Raw genomic sequence first — 23,226 nt, 5'->3', positions numbered from 1 at the left:
CTGAATTCTCATGCTCCTTAGGGGCCTGGAGTGAATGGGAAGTGGACCCCTGATATGGGTTCAGCGCATCTGGTGTCCGTACTGTAGCTTGCTGATGAGTGTGTCATGGGTCAGAACTATAGGCAGTGGAATGTAGACAGTCTCTGGGCTGGAAGCCTAAGTCTTTTTGCCCTAGTATCTTGAATACCCAAGCTAGTAATGACTAATAGAGGGTGGTCCCTGATGTGAAACTGTTTATCTGTGCCTGTTGTGTGTTCAGTGTGTATTTAGGTGCCATAGGTCCAACAATGTGCATCACAGACAGGACCTCTGTTCTTACATTGGTTTGCTCCATTGACAAGATGATGGATGAATGTGATGAGTAACCTACAGTTGGGTGTTAGGTAGGAGATACCAGGTGGATAGGGTCTAGCAGGTATCCTTTGATTGCTCAATCTAGTCCAGGTGACCAACTCAGTTGGCAACCAGCTCCCATCTGCTATAATTAGATAACACTCTGAAGAATAACACAAGAGGGCCAGTATGGTTGGGGGCCAAGGCTTGCATTTTCAAGTGTGACCTTTTCTTTTATTTCTCCCTTCACATCGTAGCCAGGGCCAACTCATTTGTAGGAACAGCACAGTATGTTTCTCCAGAGCTGCTCACAGAGAAGTCGGCGTGTAAGAGGTAACCTGTTTTTAATACAACTGCCTTTCTCTTCTTTCTGTGATATCTACTAGGTTTAGTCATGAGGAATTACTATTTGAAAGAGAAATTTTAGTAGCTAAGTATGAGCTTCGTACAGTGATACATCCTTTATAATCCCAAAGGATGAGTTAGGAGAATCACGGGTACAAATCCAGTCATGGTGAAACCTTGCATCAAAGCAAACAAAAGTGGTGTTGCATGCCTTTAATCCTAATACTCAAGAGTCAAAGGCAGGTAGATCTCTGAGTTCAAAGCCATCTTAGTCTATATAGCAAGTTCCCAGACCAGCTGGGGCTACATAGTGAGACCCAAAGAAGTTAGTCTTCTGTTTATTTTTTTAAAACGTATACTTTTCCTTTGATATGCCTGTATTCTACTTTTATAATTTATAATTCCTTGCTGGTTGTTGCTGTTTGGATAGAAAGCTGATCATCTTCATTTAAGAAAGCTGTTCAATGGACAAGTGTGGCTGTCATGCCACAGGATTTTAGCAGGCTTGTGCCTATTGTAGTGTCTTGGGGGTCTTTGGAGGTGGATAGAAGCCCTGGAGAGACAGAGGAAAGAAATTTCTAGCCCAGGGTAGGTTTGGCAGTGATCATAGCATTGAGGTTGTGTGAGAGATGCAACTGGACCTTAGTGGGTGGCCTCAGTAATGAATATCAGAAGCGTGGAGTGTATGGAGTGATGTAGAGTGTAGAGACACTGGAGCAGGCTTTTTTTTTTTTTTTTTTTTTTTTTGCTTGTTAGCTTGTTTGTTTTAATGTTTGTGGGTATTTTGCCTATGTGTATGTCTGTGTACCATGTGCATATGTGGTAGCCCTGAAGACTAGAAGAGGATGTCAGATACCCTGGAACTGCAATTATGGATGGTTGTAAACCACCATGTAGGTTCTGGGAATGGAACTTAGGTCCTCTGGAAGAACAATCAGTGCTTTTAACCACTGAGCCACCTCTCCACCCTCCAAGGGGTAGGGATTCATTTACTTATTTATCTACTTACTTACTTACTTGCTTATTTATTTAAAGACTAGAGGTTAGAGAGTAAAAAAGGAGGGAGACAATGACCTGGGGCCATGCCAGTCAAAGGCATTGTCTTTAGAGACTGAGGACCTACATTAGGATATGCATTTAAGGTTTGAAGAGCAGGTCCAGAGACAGGGTCTGTTCCTTGAAGATGTGGCTGTGTGCTTCTTGTCTTGAGCAAAATTACTCTGTCTGGCGTCTTGTGAGTTCTGAACATAGGTGTCCTGCTTTAGCATGTTGCAAGGGGGTCACCTGTGTAAATGCATGTGGGAATCTGGTTAGGTAGCTCTCTGAGATTGACAGCTTTGGAAAATCTAGGGATGTACCCAGGGGGACAAACAATGGCATCAGAATTTGAGTTATTTTTTTTAAGATTTATTTATTTATACAGTATTTATTTATTCATTTGTTTATTTATACAGTATTCTGCCTGCATTCATATGCATGCCAGAAGAGGGCGCCAGATCTCATTAGAGATGGTTGTGAGCCACCATGTGGTTGCTGGGAATTGAACTCAGGACCTCTGGAAGAATAGTCAGTGCTCTTAACCTCTGAGCCATCTCTCCAGCCCCAGAATTTGAGTTCTTATTGTGGGCCAGACATTGTTCTAGGTCAGATCTTTTGGGTTGTTTGTTTGTTTTTTAATGTGTATAAGCATTTGCCTCTGTTGTATGTATGTTTACCACATATGTGCTCAGTCCTTGCAAAAGGCCCGAGAAGGCATCAGAGCCCCTCAAGTTGAAATTACAGTTGTGAGTTGCCATTGTGGGTACTGAGAACTGAACCTGGGTCCTCTGCAAGAGTAGCAAGGTTAACCTCTGAGCCATCTCTCCAGTCCCTGAAGCTTTTTACTGTTGCAGCTTGGGGTGGGATATGTTAGCCTGTGGTGGATGAAAACCAGGGATGTCACTTAGCATCCTTTAATGTGAAGAAGATGATCTGACCAGTGTTAGCAGTGCCAAATGATGGGTGCTAGTTTCCAGTTTTCCAGGATATATTGTTGCTGAAGAACAAGGCTTTTCTTACTGTCAACTCTTCCTAGTATGGTGAGTATGCCAGCACTGATAGGAAAAGAGCTTCAGGCTCTAGGAAGCCAGGCACAGGAACTGTCAGCATTCAGGGAGGATGTATATATGTGTTTGCTCTAAGTAGTTCATGTTCTCAGGATATATAAAATGTGAGTGAAGGAAATTGTCTGTGAAATCTGAATAGTGTTTTGAGGGAGCCAATACTATGTCTTTTTTAATTTTGAATTTTGTGAAGTCACTAAAATATAGAGGGTTTTTAAAAATGGATTTTTAAATGGAATGCCTATAAAATGTAGTAAACTATAGACAATTAATCTCTATATGTATGTTCCCAAATAGTTTGTATTTTTCTTGTCATTTTTGGTGCATTTATGAATTTTGAAGTTTTCACACATGTGCAGTCATACAGTATATCCAGTATGAGTTCTCTTGGTTTCATGGTGATTAATAGCCTGATTCATTAAAAGTATTTGCATGCATCTTTTCTAGCTGGCATTTTTTCTGTTGCACGAGAGCATCATAATTTATTGAGCTATCCTGTTTCATGGGTGGTGCTGATTTGCCCATGTGTGCCCTGGAGATGATATAAGCGCTTGGCCTCAAGGTTACCCTCTCATCCCTCTGATAAAACAGAGCTGGGGCTCTGGAGTTCCTGCTTCAAGGTTTCAAGACTTGCCCCATCTGAGACTTTAGAAAGCCTTGATATGCTGCTTCCAGAGCCAAAATGCAAATGACAGAATGCTGAGATAGTTCCAGAGGAGAAGCTATCTAAGCCTTTATTGCTTGAGCTCCCACATTCTAGAAGGGACCCTGAGAGGCCTGGGTGGTTTGACCTTACCCTGGCCCTTCTCCTGCTTCTGTGTAGCTACTTTACTACTTTATTTTGTTTGTTTTACTCCCTATTTTACCTAGATAAAGCACTAAAGAAAGCCAGTTGTATAAAATAGTAAGCTAGGTGTTGCAGAGATGGCTCAGTGGTTAAGAGTACTGGTTGTTCTTCCAGAAGGCCCATGTTCAATTCTTATCACCCACATGGTGCCTCACAACCATTTGTAACTCCAGTCACAAGGAGTAGGAGCCCTCTGCTGGCCTCTGAGGGCACTGCATGTACATAGTGCACATACATACATACATACAAACTCATCCACATAAAATAAAAATTTTAAAAATATTGAGGTGGGCATGATAACATGCCTTTTGTAGCAGTTGAGGTAGAAGTAGGTCGATCAGGAGTTAACATCAGTCCTTGGCTCTAGAGGTAGTTCTAGGCCATCCTGGGCTGCATAAGACAGTTGTCTCAAAAACTAAATGCAAACAAATCCCCAAAGTAGTTACATTATATGTAAAATAATTTTTATTTCATTACACTGTCAAATCTTTAACTCCGATTTCTGATATTTAGAATTATGCTCAATCTTGGTGCCTTAACCTACCTGTCCCTGGCCTGCAAGTGCTGGTGACATCAGAGCAAAGACAGAACTTGGCTATAACATTTGCCTCTGTGACTACATTGTTGTCTTGTGGTGGTTGTTGTTTATATCATATGGTGGCAAATTAATTGCTGTCATCCCACAAAACCTGCATACACCTAGTACATGGGGACAGCTGGAAATGGAAGGCAAAATCAGGTGTATCATGACATCTCAGTAACCCAGAGATCACAGGAAAGCAAGACGTGCCAGGAGAATGTTGTGACAAGAAAGGGACCAATCTCAGGACTGGGACATCTAGCTACATTGTTGAAACTACTTAAAGACATTCAAAATGGTACATATTTAAGGTTAAGACAGGAGGATGGATTGAGAATTTTGTGAATTTAGGATCAGCTTGGGCAGCACAGTGAGACTGTGTATCAATAGAAAAAATAATAATTACAAATAAAATGGGTAGTCTAAATGTTTTTAAAAGAGGGGCAGGACTTTCTTGACAGAGTCTGAGAAAGGAAGGACAGAGAGCAGAACATATGTACACCCTGGGAAGGTCCTTTTGAGCCCCACAGGCACCCAGCTTTTGAATCTTTTCTGAGGGGAGCCCAAGTCATGCTCAGAGAGCATTTGAATTAGTTATAGCAGTATCACTCTACAGTGACAAAGGTGTCTCTCCCAGCTCTGCTCCCTAGCACTAGGAGCTTCTTCCTCAGATCTCCTAAATTTTCAAGTAGAAGTTAACACTGGTTAGCATTCTTCAGCTCCACCTTACTTGATATGCAGCAGCCTGGCATAGCATGATGTTGGCGGTGAACTATGTTCTCCTCAGAATGAGACAAGGATGTGTAGAAGTTGTTAACCCTCAATAGACATCTTCAGGGGAGCTAAACCACTTGGTTATTCCTGCCTAGTATAGAACCGTTTGACTCAGGTCACAGGGAGATGCCCAGAAAAGCAAATTCAGACTTCCCACATACCTTGTCTTAAAGGGACAGGAATACGTTGGAGGCTGAAGATAGGGTGGTATAGATAGAGGCTGCAAAATGAACCTTTTTTTATCATTTAAATATACCAATTCCATTTTTCTTTGTGTTTTTCCTACCTTAAAGTTCAGACCTTTGGGCTCTTGGATGTATAATCTATCAGCTTGTGGCAGGACTCCCACCGTTCAGAGCCGGGTAAGAGGAATTCTGTACATCTCAGGCTTCTGAGCCTATCACAGCATACTCCACTGCCAGCAGCTGCTGGGAGGTCTGGACAAACGTTGTGCCCATTGGGGAGGAACTTCAACCATAACTTAAAAATATGTGGTGCCTGGGGAGTTTAGTAAGAGCTGGCCTGGGAGGGTGACATTGGGATGTTCTGTAAAGTGCACCTAGTATTAGAGATTTGAAAAACCCTTGCCCAAATAACAGCAGTTTTTTTTTTAATTCACAGAAATGAATATCTTATATTTCAGAAGATCATTAAGCTGGAATATGATTTTCCAGAGAAATTCTTTCCCAAGGCAAGAGATCTTGTGGAAAAACTCTTGGTAAGTATTTTAAATTTTCTGTGGTGAGAAATCATCATGCTACCTTCTGACTTCTGTCACACTCATGGGCATCCTTTTTGAAAAATGTGTTTAAGATAGACAATAATTATAGATAGTTAAGTATTTTTATCTCATCTCAGTACCTATTTCTTGACTTTAATAATAGAGGAAGTTACTGTATTATTTTGCATGCGTTCATTAACATCACATCACATTTTAAGTGATTGCCACTGAGTGACTGGGTTTATCCCAGTGGTAGATGGCTGTAAATCCTGCTTCAGTGACACCTGCCAATGTCACCTTTAGAATATAAGCTACATAAAGACTTTAAAGATCAACCTAGGTAATAAGGCAGAGAGAAACAGATTTACACAAGAAAGAGGTGTCATTTTATGTTCAAAAACTGGGGCTCTCAGCCCTGTTGCTTTGTACCCTGATGTCCTTTCTTCCTATTTCTTTGAGAATCAGGGCCAGGTCCTATATTCGTGGGTAGGCCCAGGGTTGGCTCTTCCCAGCCATCCTTCTGGGCTCTTTCCTTCATTTCCCTCATTATGGAATGGGCTTAATTCAAACTTGCAGGCATAGGAGTGACTGCTACAGCCTTTAAGAGGTATGATATTCCACCCAGTGAAAGCTTCATTGTTCATTTTCTTTGTTCTTAGAGGGAATCAGTTAACTTTTTCCCTAATGTTAGAAGTTTTACATTTATTTATTTCTGGGACAAGTCTGTTTAGCCCAAGTTATCCTAAAAATGCTTGACAGCCCTCCTGCTCAACTTGAGTGCTAGGATTATAATTATACATCGCCATGCCATGCTTGGCTTTTTGAGTTAGCATTTCTTAATTTTGTTGTTGTTGTTGTTCTTTTTTTTTAAGGTGTTTTTGTTTGTTTGTCTTGTTTTTTTCTTTCTTCCAGACATGATTTCTCTGTGTAATAGCTTCAGCTATCCTAGAACTTGCTTTGTAGACAAGGCTGAGCTTAACTCACAGAGATCTGCCTGCCTCTGCCTCCCAAGTGCTGGGATTAAAGGTGTGTGCTACCACAATCACCTGGCAGCATTTTTGTTCTCAATAGTGAGAATCTCTCTGTCTCTGTCTCTGTCTCTCTGTCTCTCTCTCTCTTTATTCTTTGAAATTTCAGACATTGTGTTTTCAATATATACACTCCCCAACTTCTTCCATTATCATTTTCCCATCCCTTCCTAGCTTTGGAATTTCTTCAAGTCCAGTTTGTGCTGCCCAGATAGTCTTGGGAGTGGGGCCTGCCCTAGTGTGTGGTCAGCGTACCAGGGCTCATATAATTTTACAACATTTTTAGCTGCATGCTTTAAAAAGATGCTTGCTGCCTTGCTTTTCTTTTGATGTTGAGATTTGTTTTACCTGTGGAAAGAAAAGGACAAGCCTTGGGTTGAGTTAAGAGTCCTGGTCAATCTTGGCTTTTTCTACTATGTTATGGGCAGACCGGGGTATGGACCACAGTGTTCCTACTCTTTCCAGAAGATCTCAGGGCTTGAAGACACTTGCACAAAATAAATAAATACTTACATTTCAACCCTGACAGTGACATGTCTTGGCTATCATTTAAGGTTTTAGATGCCACAAAGCGTTTAGGCTGTGAAGAGATGGAAGGGTACGAGCCTCTCAAAGCTCATCCATTCTTTGAGTCCATCACATGGGAGAATCTGCACCAGCAGACACCTCCGAAGCTCACAGCTTACTTGCCAGCCATGTCAGAGGATGATGAAGACTGCTATGGCAACGTAAGCTGGCACCCATGGGGACTAGTTCAGGCAAAGAGAAATCTGCTTGCCATGCTGTATGGTTCCTTGGGACTCTAATTTGTATGATTATTGGTTAAAATGTATGAGTGAATATGGTGGACTTGGTGGTGGGTTAATACTTTGCTCTGATAAGTAAATGGCCAACACACCTTGTGTAGGTATTCTTATTTCTGATTCCTGTTCTTATTTCCTCAGCTGAAATAAGTTCACCTGTTTGGGAGATAGAGATGGGAGGGAGGCCAGGATGTGTTCTGGACCTGTGGATGAGAGACCAGTGTCCTGCCCTAATTTCTCACCTCCTGACACTGGGGCCCTGGAAGCTCATCATTAGCAGCTTTTGTCTCAGAGTCTTTCTGATTTTTTAAAAAAATGTTTTGAAATGCTTATGTTTTTCAAGAGAACCCAGAATGCTACTGATTTGAATTTCCATGGATGTGGTGTGGGAGGGTAGACTCCATTCCCTGTAACTTGATGCTCAGCAGTAGGTGCCTGCTCTGTTTCAGGGATGCTGCCCCTTGGGGTTTGTGTGCAGTTGCTGTCACTGGCTTCAAAGCAGCTTATCTCTGAAGAATTGACAACAGACACAAGACCTTGAATTACCTTTTTTTTTAAAAGTAACTTTTAAAAAAAATATTTGTTTATACACAGTATTTTGCCTGCATATATGCCTGCATGCTAGAGGAGGGCACCAGATCTCATTACAGATGGTTGTGAGCCACCGTGTGGTTGCTGGGAATTGAACTCAGGACCTCTAGAAAAGCAATCAATGCTCTTAACCTCTGAGCCACCTCTCCAGCCCCTTAACTTTTGTTTTAAAACTTTCTGCATTGAAAAATGGGAAACACCAGAAAAAGAGACAGAAATAAGAAGCAATAGTTTCTCCACAATTTGTCTTGTTTTTAAAAGATTTATTTTATGTATATATGAGTGCTCCATCTGCATGTACGCCCTTACACCAAAAGAGGGAATCAGATCCCACTGTAGATGGTTGTGAGCCACCATGTGGTTGCTGGGAATTGAACTCAAGATCTCTGAAAGAAAAACCAGTGCTCTTAACCTCTGAGCCATCTCTCCAGCCCCCACAATTTCAGTCTTATCCAGACTCTGCTCCCATTGTGACCTCCATATTTAATTTTTCTTTTAACAGTTCATTGATTCAAATCAATTCTTTTCATTTGATTTCATTTTCTTGACTTATTCTAACCAGTTGCCATTCATGGAATTCTTTTCAACTGACTGAGCAATTCTGATATTTACTAGCCTGGCGTGTGTGCGTGCGTGCGTGTGTGCGGTGTGGCGTGGCAATCTCAGCATTCAGTAAGCTGAGGCAGGAAGATTGAAAGTTGGGGCTGGAGAGATGGCTCAGTGGTTAAGAGGACTTCTGTCCTTCCATAGGTTGTGAGTTCCATTCTCAGCACCCACATATTGGCTCACAACTGTTTGTAATTCCAGACTCAGGGAATTTCCTGGCCTCTGTGAACATTAAGGACACACATTGTAAGATCGTGCGTGTGTACACACATACACACACAAGCAAAAGTTCCATATACGTAAAATAGTAAATACAAAGATTTTAAGTTCATGGTCAGTCTGGCTACAAAGTCAGGCACTGTCTCAGAACAAGACATACAAACAAACCAACAAAAAAACCCCAAACAAAAGAGGATATTTTAGGGACTGGAGAGATGGCTCAGAGGTTAAGAGCACTGGCTGCTCTTCCAGAGGTCCTGAGTTCAATTCTCAGCAAACACATGGTGGCTCACAACCACCTATGATGAGATCTGGTGTGCAGGCATATACGCAGGCAGAACGCTGTGTATATAATAAATAAATTTTTTTTTTAAAGAGGACATTCTAAAGCTAAATTAAAAGCATTGCTGTTTTTGCCTCTTAGAGGTCAAGGAATTATCTGTCTTTTACTTGATGTTTGGCAATCCCCATTTTCTCCTAAAATGCCCTTTGTGCCCAGACTTGTAGAGAATGAAACTCAAGTGCATCTATGTGGCCAGTGGCCATTTTTCGCATGTGTTCACTGCAGAGAAAGGCCCTGAGCCAGGAGTTCCTGCTCCTGCCCACTTTCCTCCTAAATGCTCATGAGTGGTGTCCTTTTGGGTCACGTCAGAGGGTGCTGGTGAAAACCTTGGTGTCCTCTTTTAGAACTCTTACTCCTGCAGAAGTTAATCAGGACTGACAGGCAGTCCTTCAGCCAATGGGTTCTGACCCTTCCTATCACTCCCAAAGGCAACTGATCTTTGTTTTTGTAGACACGGTTTCTCTGTGGCTTTGGAGGCTGTCCTAGACCAGGCTGGTCTTAAACTCACAGAGATCCGCCTGCCTCTGCCTCCCCAGTGCTGGGATTAAAGGTGTGTGTCACCAACACCTGGCTAGGCAGCTGATCTTTGAAAGGGCTGAATGGGCTCCATTATTGTCGATCTTAGTAGCCAGGAGCATTTCTTCATGTCTATTTTACATGCATGTACACCTATATATACATCTCTGAAGGCCTGTGACTGCTGTGGGGCTGTGCAAGCATAAATTCTGCAGAGTGCCACTGGGCAACAACAAGAAGGTAGGCATAGGACTTGTAGACTCTGCAGAGGGTAGGGACTGACCTCTGTGGAGTATAGTAGACAGGGCTCTCTTTCTGGAAATTCAGGGTATGGAAGGCAGGACTCAGGAGTATGAGGCCTGCAGCCAATATAATTGCTGCCCAAAGTGGCCATATCTACCTTCACCTATGATCAAAGATTTTTGGCCCTGTCATTGCCTGGGAGTGTGCTAGAATGTGAGCTGCCCATTCTGCTTTCTGTGTCAACACTGGCTTGTAGGTTTTTACCCCCGCCCCTAGAATCATTGCTGAGATTAATGAATATTTTAAAAAAAACAAATGTAAACTAAATCAGACTATGCAGTGACCCTGAAACTTAAGATCCTAGGACTAAAAGAGAAGTTTGCCCAAGCATTGAGTTCTTAGCCAGAGGGTAGCTTCTCTAGAGTGTAGTGCTGGGTAAGGGTCCCAGATTCTTTCTCCCTGGAGATGAAGGATGTAGTGTAGCCCCTCTCTGACCTCTGTTTCTATCAGAAGAAGGACCTGTAGCAGGAAGGTCCAGCCTTGCCTTGGTTTAGTGGTCAAATGGCCATTGGAAGAAAGTCTGTCTGTCTACAACAAAAAGGACAGGTAGTCCGTCTGGCTTTGAAGTTTGTGTGTAAGCTTACCGGGTTTTGAGCGGCTATGGGGCCAGGCAATGTGGGAGGCAGTCTTTGAACTTACAGACAGATTAAGATACGTCTCTCCTTTCTTTTTTCCTTGCAGTATGACAACCTCCTGAGTCAGTTTGGCTGCATGCAGGTGTCATCCTCCTCCTCTTCCCACTCACTGTCTGCGGTGGATACCAGCCTACCCCAGAGGTCGGGCAGCAACATAGAGCAGTACATCCATGATTTGGACACTAATTCATTTGAACTAGACTTACAGTTTTCAGAAGATGAGAAAAGATTGTTATTGGAAAAACAAGCCAGTGGAAACCCTTGGTAAGAACTGTAGGCACGGGCACCCATCTAGAAATACAGGGTGCATGGGAGCAGACATGGGCTGGTTGCTTGTCCTTGCCTCACCTCTGCAGTGCTCTTCAGAGGAGCAGGTTCCCAGAGGTCATTAGGGTACCTTGACTGGGGCTGGAATTACATTGTATTCTTATGTTTTTACATCTTTATAAATTGATTTTAAGGCGCACATATATGAAAGCTGTATTTTGCCAGCATTTTCTTCTTCAACTTACCTCTCAGTCTATTAGAGGATATTGTTTTATAGTTGTAAATTTTTATGATGTCCACCTAACCTGTTCCTGTTCTAATCTTGTTTTCCATCCAAGTCTACTTGGCTTCAGTATTTTTATCTGGCACCCCCACCTTTTTTTTGTTGCTGTTTGCTTGTTGTTCTTTTTGAGACAAGGCCTTACCTTGGCCTAGAACTTGCCATGTAGACTACGCTGGCCTCAAAATGATATAGATCTACTTGCCTCTGCCTCCCAAGTATTAGAATTAAAGATGTATGCCATGACTGATGCTTGATTACCTTAATTTTCTTCCAGTATTTTTATGCTTCTATTTTAAAATTTTATTCTCTGACAATTTTATACATATATACATACATACATACATACATACATACATACATACATACATACAATATATTTTGAGCATATCTACTCCCATTATGCTGAGGCCTTTTTATGACAGAAGTGTCTCTCAGGAATAATGTGTATTTGGGTGCAATGGGAGGAGGAAAATTGAGTTAAGGCAGGAGAGAGAATAGAATGTACAAGACTCAGGAGACTTTATGAAGAGGGAGAACGAAACTTTCGTAGCTTTTCAGTGACATGCAGATGACTAAGACTAGAATGTCTTACCGTCAAAACTTATTTTCTCTAGAAAAATTAAATATAGATTCTGCTCTCCTAGAAATAACCTACAATAATTCTGGAGAGTATAAATTTGTCCCTTAACTCACTCATTTCTAAAGTATTATTACTATTACTATCAGGGATAGAAAAGAATTTTGGTTTTGCTTTTTTTCTCTCTTTTGTTTTTTTTTGTGGGGGCGACGACAGGGTTTCTCTTGTTTCTTTGGAGCCTGTCCTGAAACTCACTTTGTAGACCAGGCTGGCCTTGAACTTACAGAGATCTACTGGGTACTGGGATTAAAGGTGTGTTCCTCCACCACCTGGATTTTATTTATCTTTTTATTATTTCTAATTATGTGTATTTGTGAGTCTGTGCACATGATTGCAGGTACCCGAGGAGGCCAGAGGTATTGGATTCCCTAGAGCTGGAATGACCGGTGGTTATGAGCCACCTAATATGTAGGTGCTGGTAACTAAAGTCAGGTCCTTTGGAAGAGCTGTAAATGTTCTTAAAAGCTGATCCATCTCTCCAGCTCCTTATTTGTTTTTATTTATTTATTTATTTAATTTTTAGTTTTTATTTTTTTTTGAGACAGGGTTTCTCTGTAGCTTTGGAGCCTGTCCTGGAACTTACTCTGTAGACCAAGTTCGTTCGAGCCTGGCTGTGGAACTTACTGAGATCCACCTGCCTCTGCCTCCCAAGCTTTGATCATGCCCAATCAGTTTTTTAAGTGTTTATAGTTCTTCACATATTCTAGATGTTAATCCCTTATGTGAAGTGTGGCTGGTAAATACTTTATCCAATTCTGTAATCTAGGAAGATTTTTAATCAGAGTGATTTGAGCAGGTCCTAGCTGCAGTTCCAAGCAGGAGCTTTGTGTGTCTGCTGAGTCCCACTCTCCTGCTCTCTGTAGTTTCATGCAGGAGCCTTCCTCTTCAGGGTGTGCATGTTTCAGCTCCCCCAGAGTTTCTCCTGGGGCTGTGAGTGCTAGTCAGCGCAGGAGGATTACAGTGTCTTGCTCACTTTCTTTGGGTTTGGGATTCTCTGCCATTTCCTCAAGATTTCAGGTCTGGGGCCAGGCGGTAGTGGTAGTACATACCTTTAATCCCAGCACTTGGGAGGCAGAGTCAAGAGGGATAGTTCTGAGGTGTGTATAGATAGTAGAGGAGAGAAGGAGAGAAACAGGCTTTGGAGCTGGGGCTCTGACTCTGTGATAGATGCTTGCCTTAGGTTCAATCCCCAGTACCACCATAAAAAAGAACGGAAGGAAGGAAAAAAGAAAGAAAGCAGGCAGATAAATATTAAGTAGTAGTGGATTGTGGTGTTGCTGCTGCTAATGGAGCTTTCTTGGCCTCTGTTTCCTGTGCCCTTGGATCCTGGACAAGTGACAGTTCTCAAATATGCACACACTACTCCCCTGAAGACTTAGAGGATGTTGGGCTGTGAGTGCATTCTCTATGTGCAGAGTGAACAAAGGGCACGCTGGTGCTTGTTTATAGGAGCATGTTTGCTTCCTGTGTTGTTTGCTCCCCTCCAGTGCTCTCATTAGAAAGTCTCTGCTTATGCTAAACTGTTACAGGGTGTGCCTGTTAGGTGGGCTTTCTGGCAGGCCCTGCAGTGTTACCTGCACATCCTTGTGCTTTGTACCTTCGATGTGGCAGTCGGCCTTCCTTACTAGTGTGCTTTTCAGAACCCACATGTTCTCCCTGTGTTTCAAGCTGGGTGTTTGGTTAGCAAATACCAACCAGAGAATGTGTACTTCTTTTTTTTTATGGGTCACTGTCCTGTCTTTGTTCAGAATCTTAGTTGTTCTCAAAGTCTACACAGTGCTATTTTGTGTGTGACTTGAGACCAAGATTTTGGTTAGGCAGTGTGCTTTGGAAAGGTGGTCTGGTTGTTTTTGTGTGGGTCAGGTAGTGGGGCCTAGAGGGTTCTGCTCATAAGTGCTCTGGCTCCTCAGGGTGGATCTACATGCTTGATTTAGATAGACAATTTTTAGACAGAAAATGTGACTTTAAATTTATTTATCTTTATTTTATGTGCATTGGTGTTTTGCCATGGGTGTCAAGTTCCCTGGAACTGGAATTACAGGCATCTGTGAGCTGCCACATGGGTGCTAGGAATTGAACCCAGGTTCTTTGGAAAAGCAGTCAGTGCTCTTAACTACTGAGCCATCTCTCCCGCCCGACTTTTTTTTTTTGGTTTTACGAGACAGGTTTCTCTGTATTGTTTTGGAGGCTGTCCGTCCAGCCCGGCCTCGAACTAACAGAGATCCGCCTGCCTCTGCCTCCCGAGTGCTGGGATTAAAGGCGTGCGCCACCAACGCCTGGCGCCTTTTTTTCTTAATAGTAGAAGTGGAATCAGACAGGATATAGGGCTGAGCTCAGGTAGGTAAAGTGCTTTCCTGGATACACAAAGCAATGGGTTCTATCATAGTATCAAAAAAAAAAAAAAGTTCCATGAACAGGTATTTTAAAGGTAGCTTTATGGAGGCTAGATAGATGATTAGCGGTTAAGAGCACTGACTGCTCTTCCAGAGGATCCTGGTTCAATTCCCAGCATCCACATGGTAGCTCACAACTGTCTGTAACTCCAGTTCCAGGTAATCTGACACTCTCACAGACACACATGCAGGAACACCAAAGTGCATAAAAATTAAATTAGATTAAAAAATAAAAAGAAAAGGTAAGTTTTAACCCAATAAAGTAGCCTTATATGTTAAACCATCTCTTACTCTGAGGAGATAAAAGTGAGGTACACACATACTCATGTAGTAAGTCAAACCAAATTCTTTAAAAAAAAAATTAACATTATTTATTGTTTGTGCCCATGGAAGTCAGAGGACAACTTGGAGGAGTTAGTTTTCTCCTTCCATGTGTTCATGCCATAGTATATGTGTAAAAGTAATAGGATAACTTATAGGAGTTAGTTTTTTCCTTCTACCACGTTGTTCCCAGGGATTGAACTTGGTCATTAGGTGCCCTTACCTGTAGATCCTCAGACCAAATACTTTATTTTATTAATACAGTTTGTTTATTCTATGTGTTTCTCACATTATGTGTCTTGATCCATTCAAGCCCCGTCCCTTCACACCCTCCCTCTACCCCCTCCAAAATAAAATTCAAGAGAAAAAAAAAAAGAAGAAGAAAATAAAATGAGAAAAAAAGTTAAAAGGCGGGGGAGGAATTAAAAATATGATTGCAAGTGTTCATTGCAAAGAGTCATTGGTCTGGTTCCATTACCCTGGTCAGATCAAATCCTTGACATATTTCAATAAATGTCTTTTATCAATATTGTAGAAATGTTGGAAAAAATACTCCCTCACTCCCATCACCATCTTGGGAATTGAAACCCCAGGGCCTTAGTGCCTGGCCCATGTTAAACAGTCCCTGAACCATTAAACAATACACCTTAACCCAGAAAAGATATCCTGGAGCTATCTTTTAAGGATTTGTGATTCCATAGAATTCTGCATTCTAGGCACTGTTAGGTGTCCTGGCTTGGGAATTCAGTTTTATCCAAACCTCTGTGAGAACTTCTATGTCTCCCAAGTGCTCAGATTAAAGTTGTGCAGCACCACACCTAGCCCCAGTGTAGCTTTTTAACATGATAATTAAGATGATGTTGATGTTATGTGTTATCTTGTTTCTGTGGCACTGTCTCTCAGCCTTCCTCTACTGTGCTGATATCTATCTCCAACTGGAAGATGACCCCAGGGAATGTAGATTCTGGCCCACATGTACAGATAAAATCTATACACGTTATATCACTGTATCTTGGGTATCTCCTGTACCTGAAGAGAGGCTGAATTTTGGGGTGTTTGGGAGGCAGACTTGATTGATAGAAAGTCTACAGAGGCCCCATGGAGTTTATCCAAAGGACAGAGTTTGGAGAACTGCTGTCTCATTCGTCTTTCTTTTTTAGGCACCAATTTGTAGAAAATAACCTAATACTAAAAATGGGCCCAGTGGATAAGCGAAAGGTGAGTCAAGTCCCTGACGCTCTTCATCCTATCACTGCCTACTGCTCCTAGCTCAGATTAGTTCTTCATCCTGGGGTCCTGTCATGATTTGTTGGATATGATATTTAGGCATGATCTTTGGAGATCACCTCTAGATTTTATAACTGGGAACACTTAGGCTTTCAGGGAGCAGTGGAGGCATGTGGAAACCCAGCCATGTGCTCTGGCCACAGGGCGTGCTTTCTCGTGGTTTCTCAAGGCCCATCTCACTATGCTAAGGGTTCTGTCACATTAAGGAAAATGTATCATTTCTGAGAATCAAGCAAGTAGTCCTTCATTAGAAGATTTGAAAATAGGGGGCTGGAGAGTGGCTCAGAGGTTAAGAGCACTGACTGCTCTTCCAGAGATCCTGAGTTCAATTCCCAGCAACCACATGGTGGCTCACAACCATCTACAATTCAATCTGGTGCCCTCTTCTGATACGTAGGCAGAACACTGTATATGTAATAAATAAATAAATAAATCTTTAAAAAAAAACCAAATATATATATATATATATAAAGAAGATTTGAAAATATAAGAATTATCATTTATTATGTTTGTTGTTTGTTTCTGAGACAGGGTTTCTCTGTGTAGCCCTGGCTGTCTGGGAACTATCTCTGTAGATCAGGCTGGCCTTGAACTCACAGAGATTTGCCTGCTGCCGCCTCCTGAGTGCTGGGGTTGAAGGTGGGCCACCACTGCTGTTTATTACATTTTATGGGTAACAGATAGTAGTGCAGGATATATTAGACTCAACTAACGGGGGCTTCCTAACCTCCTCTCCTGGCTGTATATATTCTGGAAGTGAGAATCTCCATGAAGGTGGGCTGAGGCCTGGCCTACCCAAGGGCAGACTCTACCTTAGAGAAGCTGGGAGACCAGGGTACTCTATGCTAGCTATTGATGGGCACATTGTGAGCTAAATAGCAGAGACCTGTACTTATGTTTTCTTGATGTAAGATGCTGAGCCTAGGTTGAGAAGGAGGTTTCTTAGGTGAATACATAGGTAGCAGGCAGTCACTATGCCCTGAGATACTTACAAGTTAGTCCCATCTGTGGCTTGGTCAAACAGTTTGTTTATTTATTTATTTGTACCAGGGTTTATTTGCAAGACGACGGCAGTTATTACTCACAGAAGGGCCACATTTATATTATGTTGATCCTGTCAACAAAGTCTTGAAAGGTGAAATTCCATGGTCACAAGAACTCCGACCAGAAGCCAAGAATTTTAAAACTTTCTTTGTCCACACGGTGAGTCTGTCCCTATAAGGCCTCTGATTGTAGTGTTCACCACAGGTTTCTGCATTTCTGTTGGAAGTGTCCCATGTTTTGGCCAAGGAAGCATCTATGGTCAGGTCAGCTTCCTGTGTCTCAGAGATCTGTAAGAGCAACTTAGGCCTGAATTGGGCCAGGAGATACTCTGCTTGATTTTTGCCTTCTGTAGGTCACCTGCCCATGTACTTAGTTTCTGCACTTGTAGAATGAAGAAGCCCACTGTGCCCACAGGCTTCAAAAAGGTGCTGACAGCATTGACAGCAAGACAGGCTGGGTGGGGGTGGGACTCCTGGAGGACACCAGATGCTCTGTCTTTGCAGCCTAACAGGACGTATTACCTGATGGATCCAAGCGGGAATGCTCACAAATGGTGCAGAAAGATCCAGGAGGTTTGGAGGCAGCGGTACCAGAGCCATCCAGATGCTGCTGTGCAGTGACGCTGCCTGCGGCCGGGCTGCCTATCGCTGCCAGGATACCTGCCCCAGCGCGGCTCGGCCGCCATCCAGGACGCTTCCAGACCACCTGCCAGCCTTCTCAAGGAGAACATGGATGGTGGAAACCTTGCAGCTTTTTTATTTAAAAGAAAAGAAAAAAAAGAACCCAGCCACACAAAGAACAAAATAACCAACAAACAGGAATTCAGGGTCGCTTTGCTTGCTCTCTGTGCTTTGTGGTGGCTTCCATGCACTGCTGTGGCCATGGAGACCCAGCTTCTTGCACGGTAGCCCAGCTTCTGCCCAGACCAGTGGCCATGTTTGGCATCACCAGCCCCTCCTTAGCATCCACAGGAACTGCATGCCTGCTTCTACCCTTCCCCGCCAATAAACACAGCTCCTGCTGTGACTGAGGGACCGGGTGTATCTGGCTCTCCTTCACCAGGAAGCCTCTTCACTCCTCTGCTGGGGTGGTCACCAGCTCACTGTGGGTACAGGGCTCTTAGCTTGTGTGTGTACTCCCTTCCTTGAGTCCTTATATGGCCCTAGAGATGTGGTCAGGTGTGCTTCCAGTGGCAGTATTTCTGTGGTTCCTGCCTTACAGTAGGCAGGTTGTATGGTGAGAAGTATGCAGCTGCTATAGTTACAGGCTGCCCTCATTGAACTCTGCTCCATCATTCCACTTCCTAGAAGTTCATCCAGGGAATTAGACACCAAGCCAAACGTGTGTCCAGGAGGGTTGCTGTCATACCAGCACCTAGACAACACCAACTAGATCATTTATCCGATACAGAATCCTGTCTTGAACCAGGACAAGGCTAGAAGTACCATGGAGAATCTAGCCTGGGCCACAGCTCCCATCTGGAGGAGTGGGGCAGCAGGCCTTCCTGGGAATTTCTGCAAAGGTTTAAATGTGTAGGCCACTGCCCATGAGGCAGGGACTGAGAAAATCCCAGGGTATATGCCAATTTCCTGTGCAGCCTCAATGTACCTATTAGTGCTGTGGGTAAATACTTCTCAGCTAGCTCAGTTTTTACATCTCTGTTGAAAATCTGAAAGCCTTCTCATGTTGCCTGGTCACCTGGTATCATAAAGCATGAACTTTGCCTGGAAAGAATGTTACCACTGTCTGGCTCATAGGAACAGCCCACTTAAATCTGAGCCTGCCTGTGCTGGAATTCTTTGCCAGTATTGGGACATTTCTCTTATGCTAAGCTGACAGTGCTTTGTTCTGTAACACAGATGGCCTGGGATATTTTGGCACTCTTGCAGAATGCTTCTGAGGGACTTAGTTGTACCTTTCTTTCTGACTAGGATGTCCCTAAAGGGTGGCCCTTGGGTCCCTAGTGGGGAAAAGTAGGCACCTGCCTTCATAGACTGCTCACAGCAACATCTCTGACTCCCATGTCCTGAAGGCAGCAACAATTTTGCCTTTTTTTTTTTTTTTTTTGGTGACTTTCACAAAGGCACTCCAAAAAATGCCCACACAACAATTACCCCAGTTCTGTCCACAGTGAGCACCTGTGGGCCAGGCCACCCAAACCGAGAGGGGAAAGATTCTGTTCTTAAATTTTAATAAGAGTGCTTCTTTCTAACTGGGGTGGAGTGTAGATGAAAAGCTCGCCATCATGCCTTGGCAGGGATGCTGGATGGGAGCAGGGGTTTTCTTCAGACTTTGCTAGATTGTGTGATAAGAGGTTCAGGTGACCAAGGAGCAGGTGTCAGGACCTCACCTGCCCCCAGGACCTAGGGAACAGATAGCCCAGCACACTGTCAGCCTGTGAGTGAAAACGGGCACTCTCTCTCCTGGTTTTTTGAAGAATCTGTGTTAGCTACACTTGGCTGTCTCCTCCTTAGAGTCCTGTTCTTGCTCATGCCTTGTGGCTATTTAGCTCTCAAAACTATCCTATAACCTGCCTTTGCATGTGTAAGAGTGGCTTCCTGGCTGTCCCATGAATGCAGACACAGGGAAGGTATCTCTGAGGACACTTAACTACAGGGTACCACGTGGGGCTGAGGCGTTGCTTGAATTAGAACACCTGGCTGGCTTATGGGAGAGTCCTCTGTTGTTTTCTCTCTGGGGAGCAACACTACCTCCTGGGCTTTACCAAGCACCATCCTAACCTCCAAAATCAGGGTTTAGCTGAACTGGTAGTGGGTGGCCATGATGACTGCCCTATGCTACAATAGCTGAGCTCTTCCCAGCTCACCTTTATCCTTACTGCCTCCTTTTCCTTGTTTGTTTGTTTGTTTGTTTGTTTGTTTGTTTTTCTTAAAGAACCATATACATTCTTTTCTTACCCGGACTTAGATCATTTTCAGTTTTTTCCAGTCATCCCTAGAGTCAGCACCTAGTGTGCAGGTGCCTTACACTGTAGGACAGGACAGGATGGGGGTGTTAGTTTGTACAAGTGTGTGTGTGTGTGTGTGTGTGTGTGTGTGTGTGTGAGAGAGAGAGAGAGAGAGAGAGAGAGAGAGAGAGAGAGAGAGAGAGAGAGAGAGAGAGAGAGGAGAGAGAGGGAGAGAGAGAGAGAGAAGGAGAGAGAGGGAGAGAGAGAGACAGACAGACAGAGACAGAGACAAAAAGAGAGAGTAAATGGGGGATCTAGCTAAGGAGAGAAGGAAATGCCCCCATTAGTAGCTCTAGATGTTGTGTGTTCTAAGAACAGCAAGATGTCCTCTGGCTTCTCTTACCTAGGACTGTACCTCACAGCCCACTGGCCCTGCCTTTTCTTGGCATCACATGAAGCTGAGCTTGAATGGGTCATTTCCACCTGTTTTTCTGTACTCTGGTTGGGCAGTGAACATCCCCATGTAGTTGAGTCTAGGTACTCTAGAGTTGCACCATGGCTCAGCTATCATTCTAAGCTCTATCCTGGTAGATGCAGTAAAAAAGCCCTTTGAGAAAGATGGCTTGTATTAGGCTGGTAGAAACTTCACCTGCTGCAGCCCTTTTTGGGCCACCCTAGTGTTTATGGTCTATGCTTGAAGTAACCTTGCAGATATTCATGTGTGGCACAGATTCCCAGTGCCAGCAAGGAGGCAGGCAATTGTGTGCTTTCTTAAAAGTAGTATCTGTTTTCTGAAAGTAAAAGAAAGAAAAGAAAGAAAGGCCCATCATTCAGAGACCACTGTGTGCATTTTAATGTAGATCCTGCTCTTCCCTCCCCAGCTTTTCCTTGTTATTGTCGTCGTCGTCCCAGTGCTGGGAATTGAATCAGGGCACTCAGGAGGGCAAAGCAAGTGCTCTACCACTGAGCTACATCCTCAGCCCTTGTTTGCTTTTTAAATCAAACTTGGGGCGTACAGCATACATCATTTTGTATCCAGCCTTTTCACTTGACATTTTTTCCCTTAGCATTTCTCCATACCATGAGCAGTTCTTCAAAAGCGTGTTTTTAATAATTGTGGACCCAAATGGTTGTAAATTTGTAAGTTATCCAACTGTTTCTCTGTTGTAAAACATTGAGATGGTTTTGGAGTTTTCTGTTTGTTTGTTTTTTTTTTTTTTTTTTTTTTGCTATTTAAATAATGCTGTAGTGAATATACCTATCCGTCTTTGATTTTTACCATGATTTTTTTTTCTCTCCCTTACATGCCTGCAAGTGGTATTTTTTGGGTCAAAGAATTTGTGCATTTCACAGCTATTCCTCCTCCTTGGTCCAATGTTTAGATGCTCTGAGTTCTAGTTACACCTCCTTTCTCATGTCCTACAGATTTTGAACACATCAGTTCCTGCTTAGCTGTGTATTCCCCACAAAGTTTGACTAGGACCGCTCTTTTTTTTATGCTGAAATTTTATTACTGCATATCCATTTGTGACAGATTTTTCCATAAGCCAGTTTCTTCATTTTCATTGCAAGAGTCTGATCGTGCATGTTACTTCTCTTCCATCTTTGCTGCTATAGCTTCCAAGTGCTTGGTGATGTTTTCAGAAACTTGTACTTTGTGTCCACAATGGTACTGAATCTGCTTCTGCAAAGTCAGCAGAGATAAAGTGTTAAACTGACCATGCCACATGCTTAATGGGTAATCATAATTAAGTTTATAGACTCAGAAAGTGCATTTGGGCCATTTGGGGATCAGTAGCAAAGCTCTAATTGAAAAAGAAACCATGTAGATGATTGGGTTTTATGAAAGTATAGTTGTGTCCTTGTTCCACTCCTCCTCAGGTTAGCAGTTGAGGACAGCACAGTGGCCAAGCCTTTTCATTGCAGAGGAGGGTATCCCAGCTGATGTTTATGTAAACCTTGCTGTGTGCTGCAGGTAATTATGGTCTTCTAATACAGCCCATCTAACCAAATTGGGTTGTGTCTTTATTTGTGTTGGGTGGGGCCTGTTGATTCTATTTGAAAACATGCAGTGGAGTATTTCTGGGCACCAGTGTTATTCAACTCTACCAGAGCCTAGGGCTTAAGAAATTAGCTACCTGCTTTCTGAGGCCTCAAGGCTTCTCCCTACTGCTCCATAGACCCAAGGTGCTCATATCTGAGACTTGGAAGGCTGTGGCAGCTCTGAGTGAGGATACCATGTTCCAAGAAATGCTACTGTACACCTTTTCCATTTTGTTGTTGTTTAGCAAAACCCAACATAAATTGACTCCAGTGGGTGTAGCATCTCTTATGTAGAATGTATGACAAGGACCCTGGCAGATTAGACAGGGCTGGGACCACTCAGAGCCTCTGAAGATAACTGGCTTCTGGCCTAATACCTAAGGGTTATAAATCAGAATGCTTGTGGAAAAGTGGCCTAGGAAGAAAGCTGTTTCTGTCAAAGCACCTTTGCAGTGATGAGCAAATGAATTAACCGATATGAATACCTGAAAATCCCCTGTAATTCTTTACTTCCATATGAAGAATTCAAGCTGTACAGAAGGTTTTACAAAAGGCAAATTTTCCTTTCCTTATGTAGTCCACCCTAGTTTAATCATCTGGGTTAATGACTACAAGTGAGTCATTGTGCAGGTGAAAGCCTCCATTATGACCACAGTTTCATTGGACATTGTCAAATTAAACTGTTACAGTATTTAGAGCTGCTGCGGCTGTTCCTTAGCCACGTACAGTAGGATGAATCAATAGTCTATTGCTGTCATTCAGGTTGGTAGCAGTCAGTTAGAACATGTATAATATTCTCTACCTGGTCTGTAGCTGTAACTGTGATGTACAGGCAAAGCAAAAATTAAAAATACTTATGAAAACAGATAATGCAATGATACTAGGATATACACTTTTGTATTTTTATTCTTATATAAGGTTATTTGCTGGCTATTGTCGGCCTCTAGTTCAGTCTGTTATTTAAATTCTAATATATGAATTATTTGGATTGAATTCATGTTTGGGGCCACGTTGTTGTATGTATTGATGTACAGCCTTGAATGTGAATAATTATTGTAAACTATATTTTACAACTTTTTTCCTGGCTTTATTATATAAATTTTCTATTTGGTCATGGTTTAATCATATAATTTAATGAAAAAATCTTTCTCTTTTTTTCAAATATCTGTGCTTTAGATGTATTACCGGATGATGGATTTCCCTCGTATGCTCGGTAGTCTTGTAATAAAAGCATGTAGAGTGTACGCGTTCGCCATCCTGGCTCCTCTTTTGGCCGGGGCGGGGCAGGGCGGGGCGG

General features: G+C 42.8%; 1 protein-coding gene across 3 annotated transcripts in view; it reads left to right on the top strand.

Annotated features, from left to right (window-relative positions):
• The window catches only part of Pdpk1 (3-phosphoinositide dependent protein kinase 1), a 73,452-nt gene extending 50,279 nt beyond the window's left edge, over positions 1-23,173 (top strand). For all 3 annotated transcript variants that reach the window (XM_040748222.1, XM_005081634.4, XM_021233767.2), the window contains exons 7-14: positions 591-666; positions 5,275-5,343; positions 5,603-5,699; positions 7,285-7,458; positions 10,793-11,010; positions 15,808-15,865; positions 16,985-17,137; positions 17,482-23,173. In XM_040748222.1, the coding sequence (XP_040604156.1) occupies positions 591-666; positions 5,275-5,343; positions 5,603-5,699; positions 7,285-7,458; positions 10,793-11,010; positions 15,808-15,865; positions 16,985-17,137; positions 17,482-17,598 (962 nt within the window). In that variant the 3' untranslated portion in view covers positions 17,599-23,173. The remainder of the gene's footprint in view (positions 1-590; positions 667-5,274; positions 5,344-5,602; positions 5,700-7,284; positions 7,459-10,792; positions 11,011-15,807; positions 15,866-16,984; positions 17,138-17,481) is intronic.
• The last annotated feature ends 53 nt before the right edge of the window (positions 23,174-23,226 follow it).

The sequence above is a fragment of the Mesocricetus auratus genome, unplaced genomic scaffold, assembly GCF_017639785.1.
Source record: "Mesocricetus auratus isolate SY011 unplaced genomic scaffold, BCM_Maur_2.0 Super-Scaffold_100007, whole genome shotgun sequence".
Taxonomy (NCBI): Eukaryota; Metazoa; Chordata; class Mammalia; order Rodentia; family Cricetidae; genus Mesocricetus; species Mesocricetus auratus.
The sequence above is the reverse complement of the archived record's forward strand: the minus strand, read 5'-3'. Positions and strand labels throughout refer to the sequence as shown.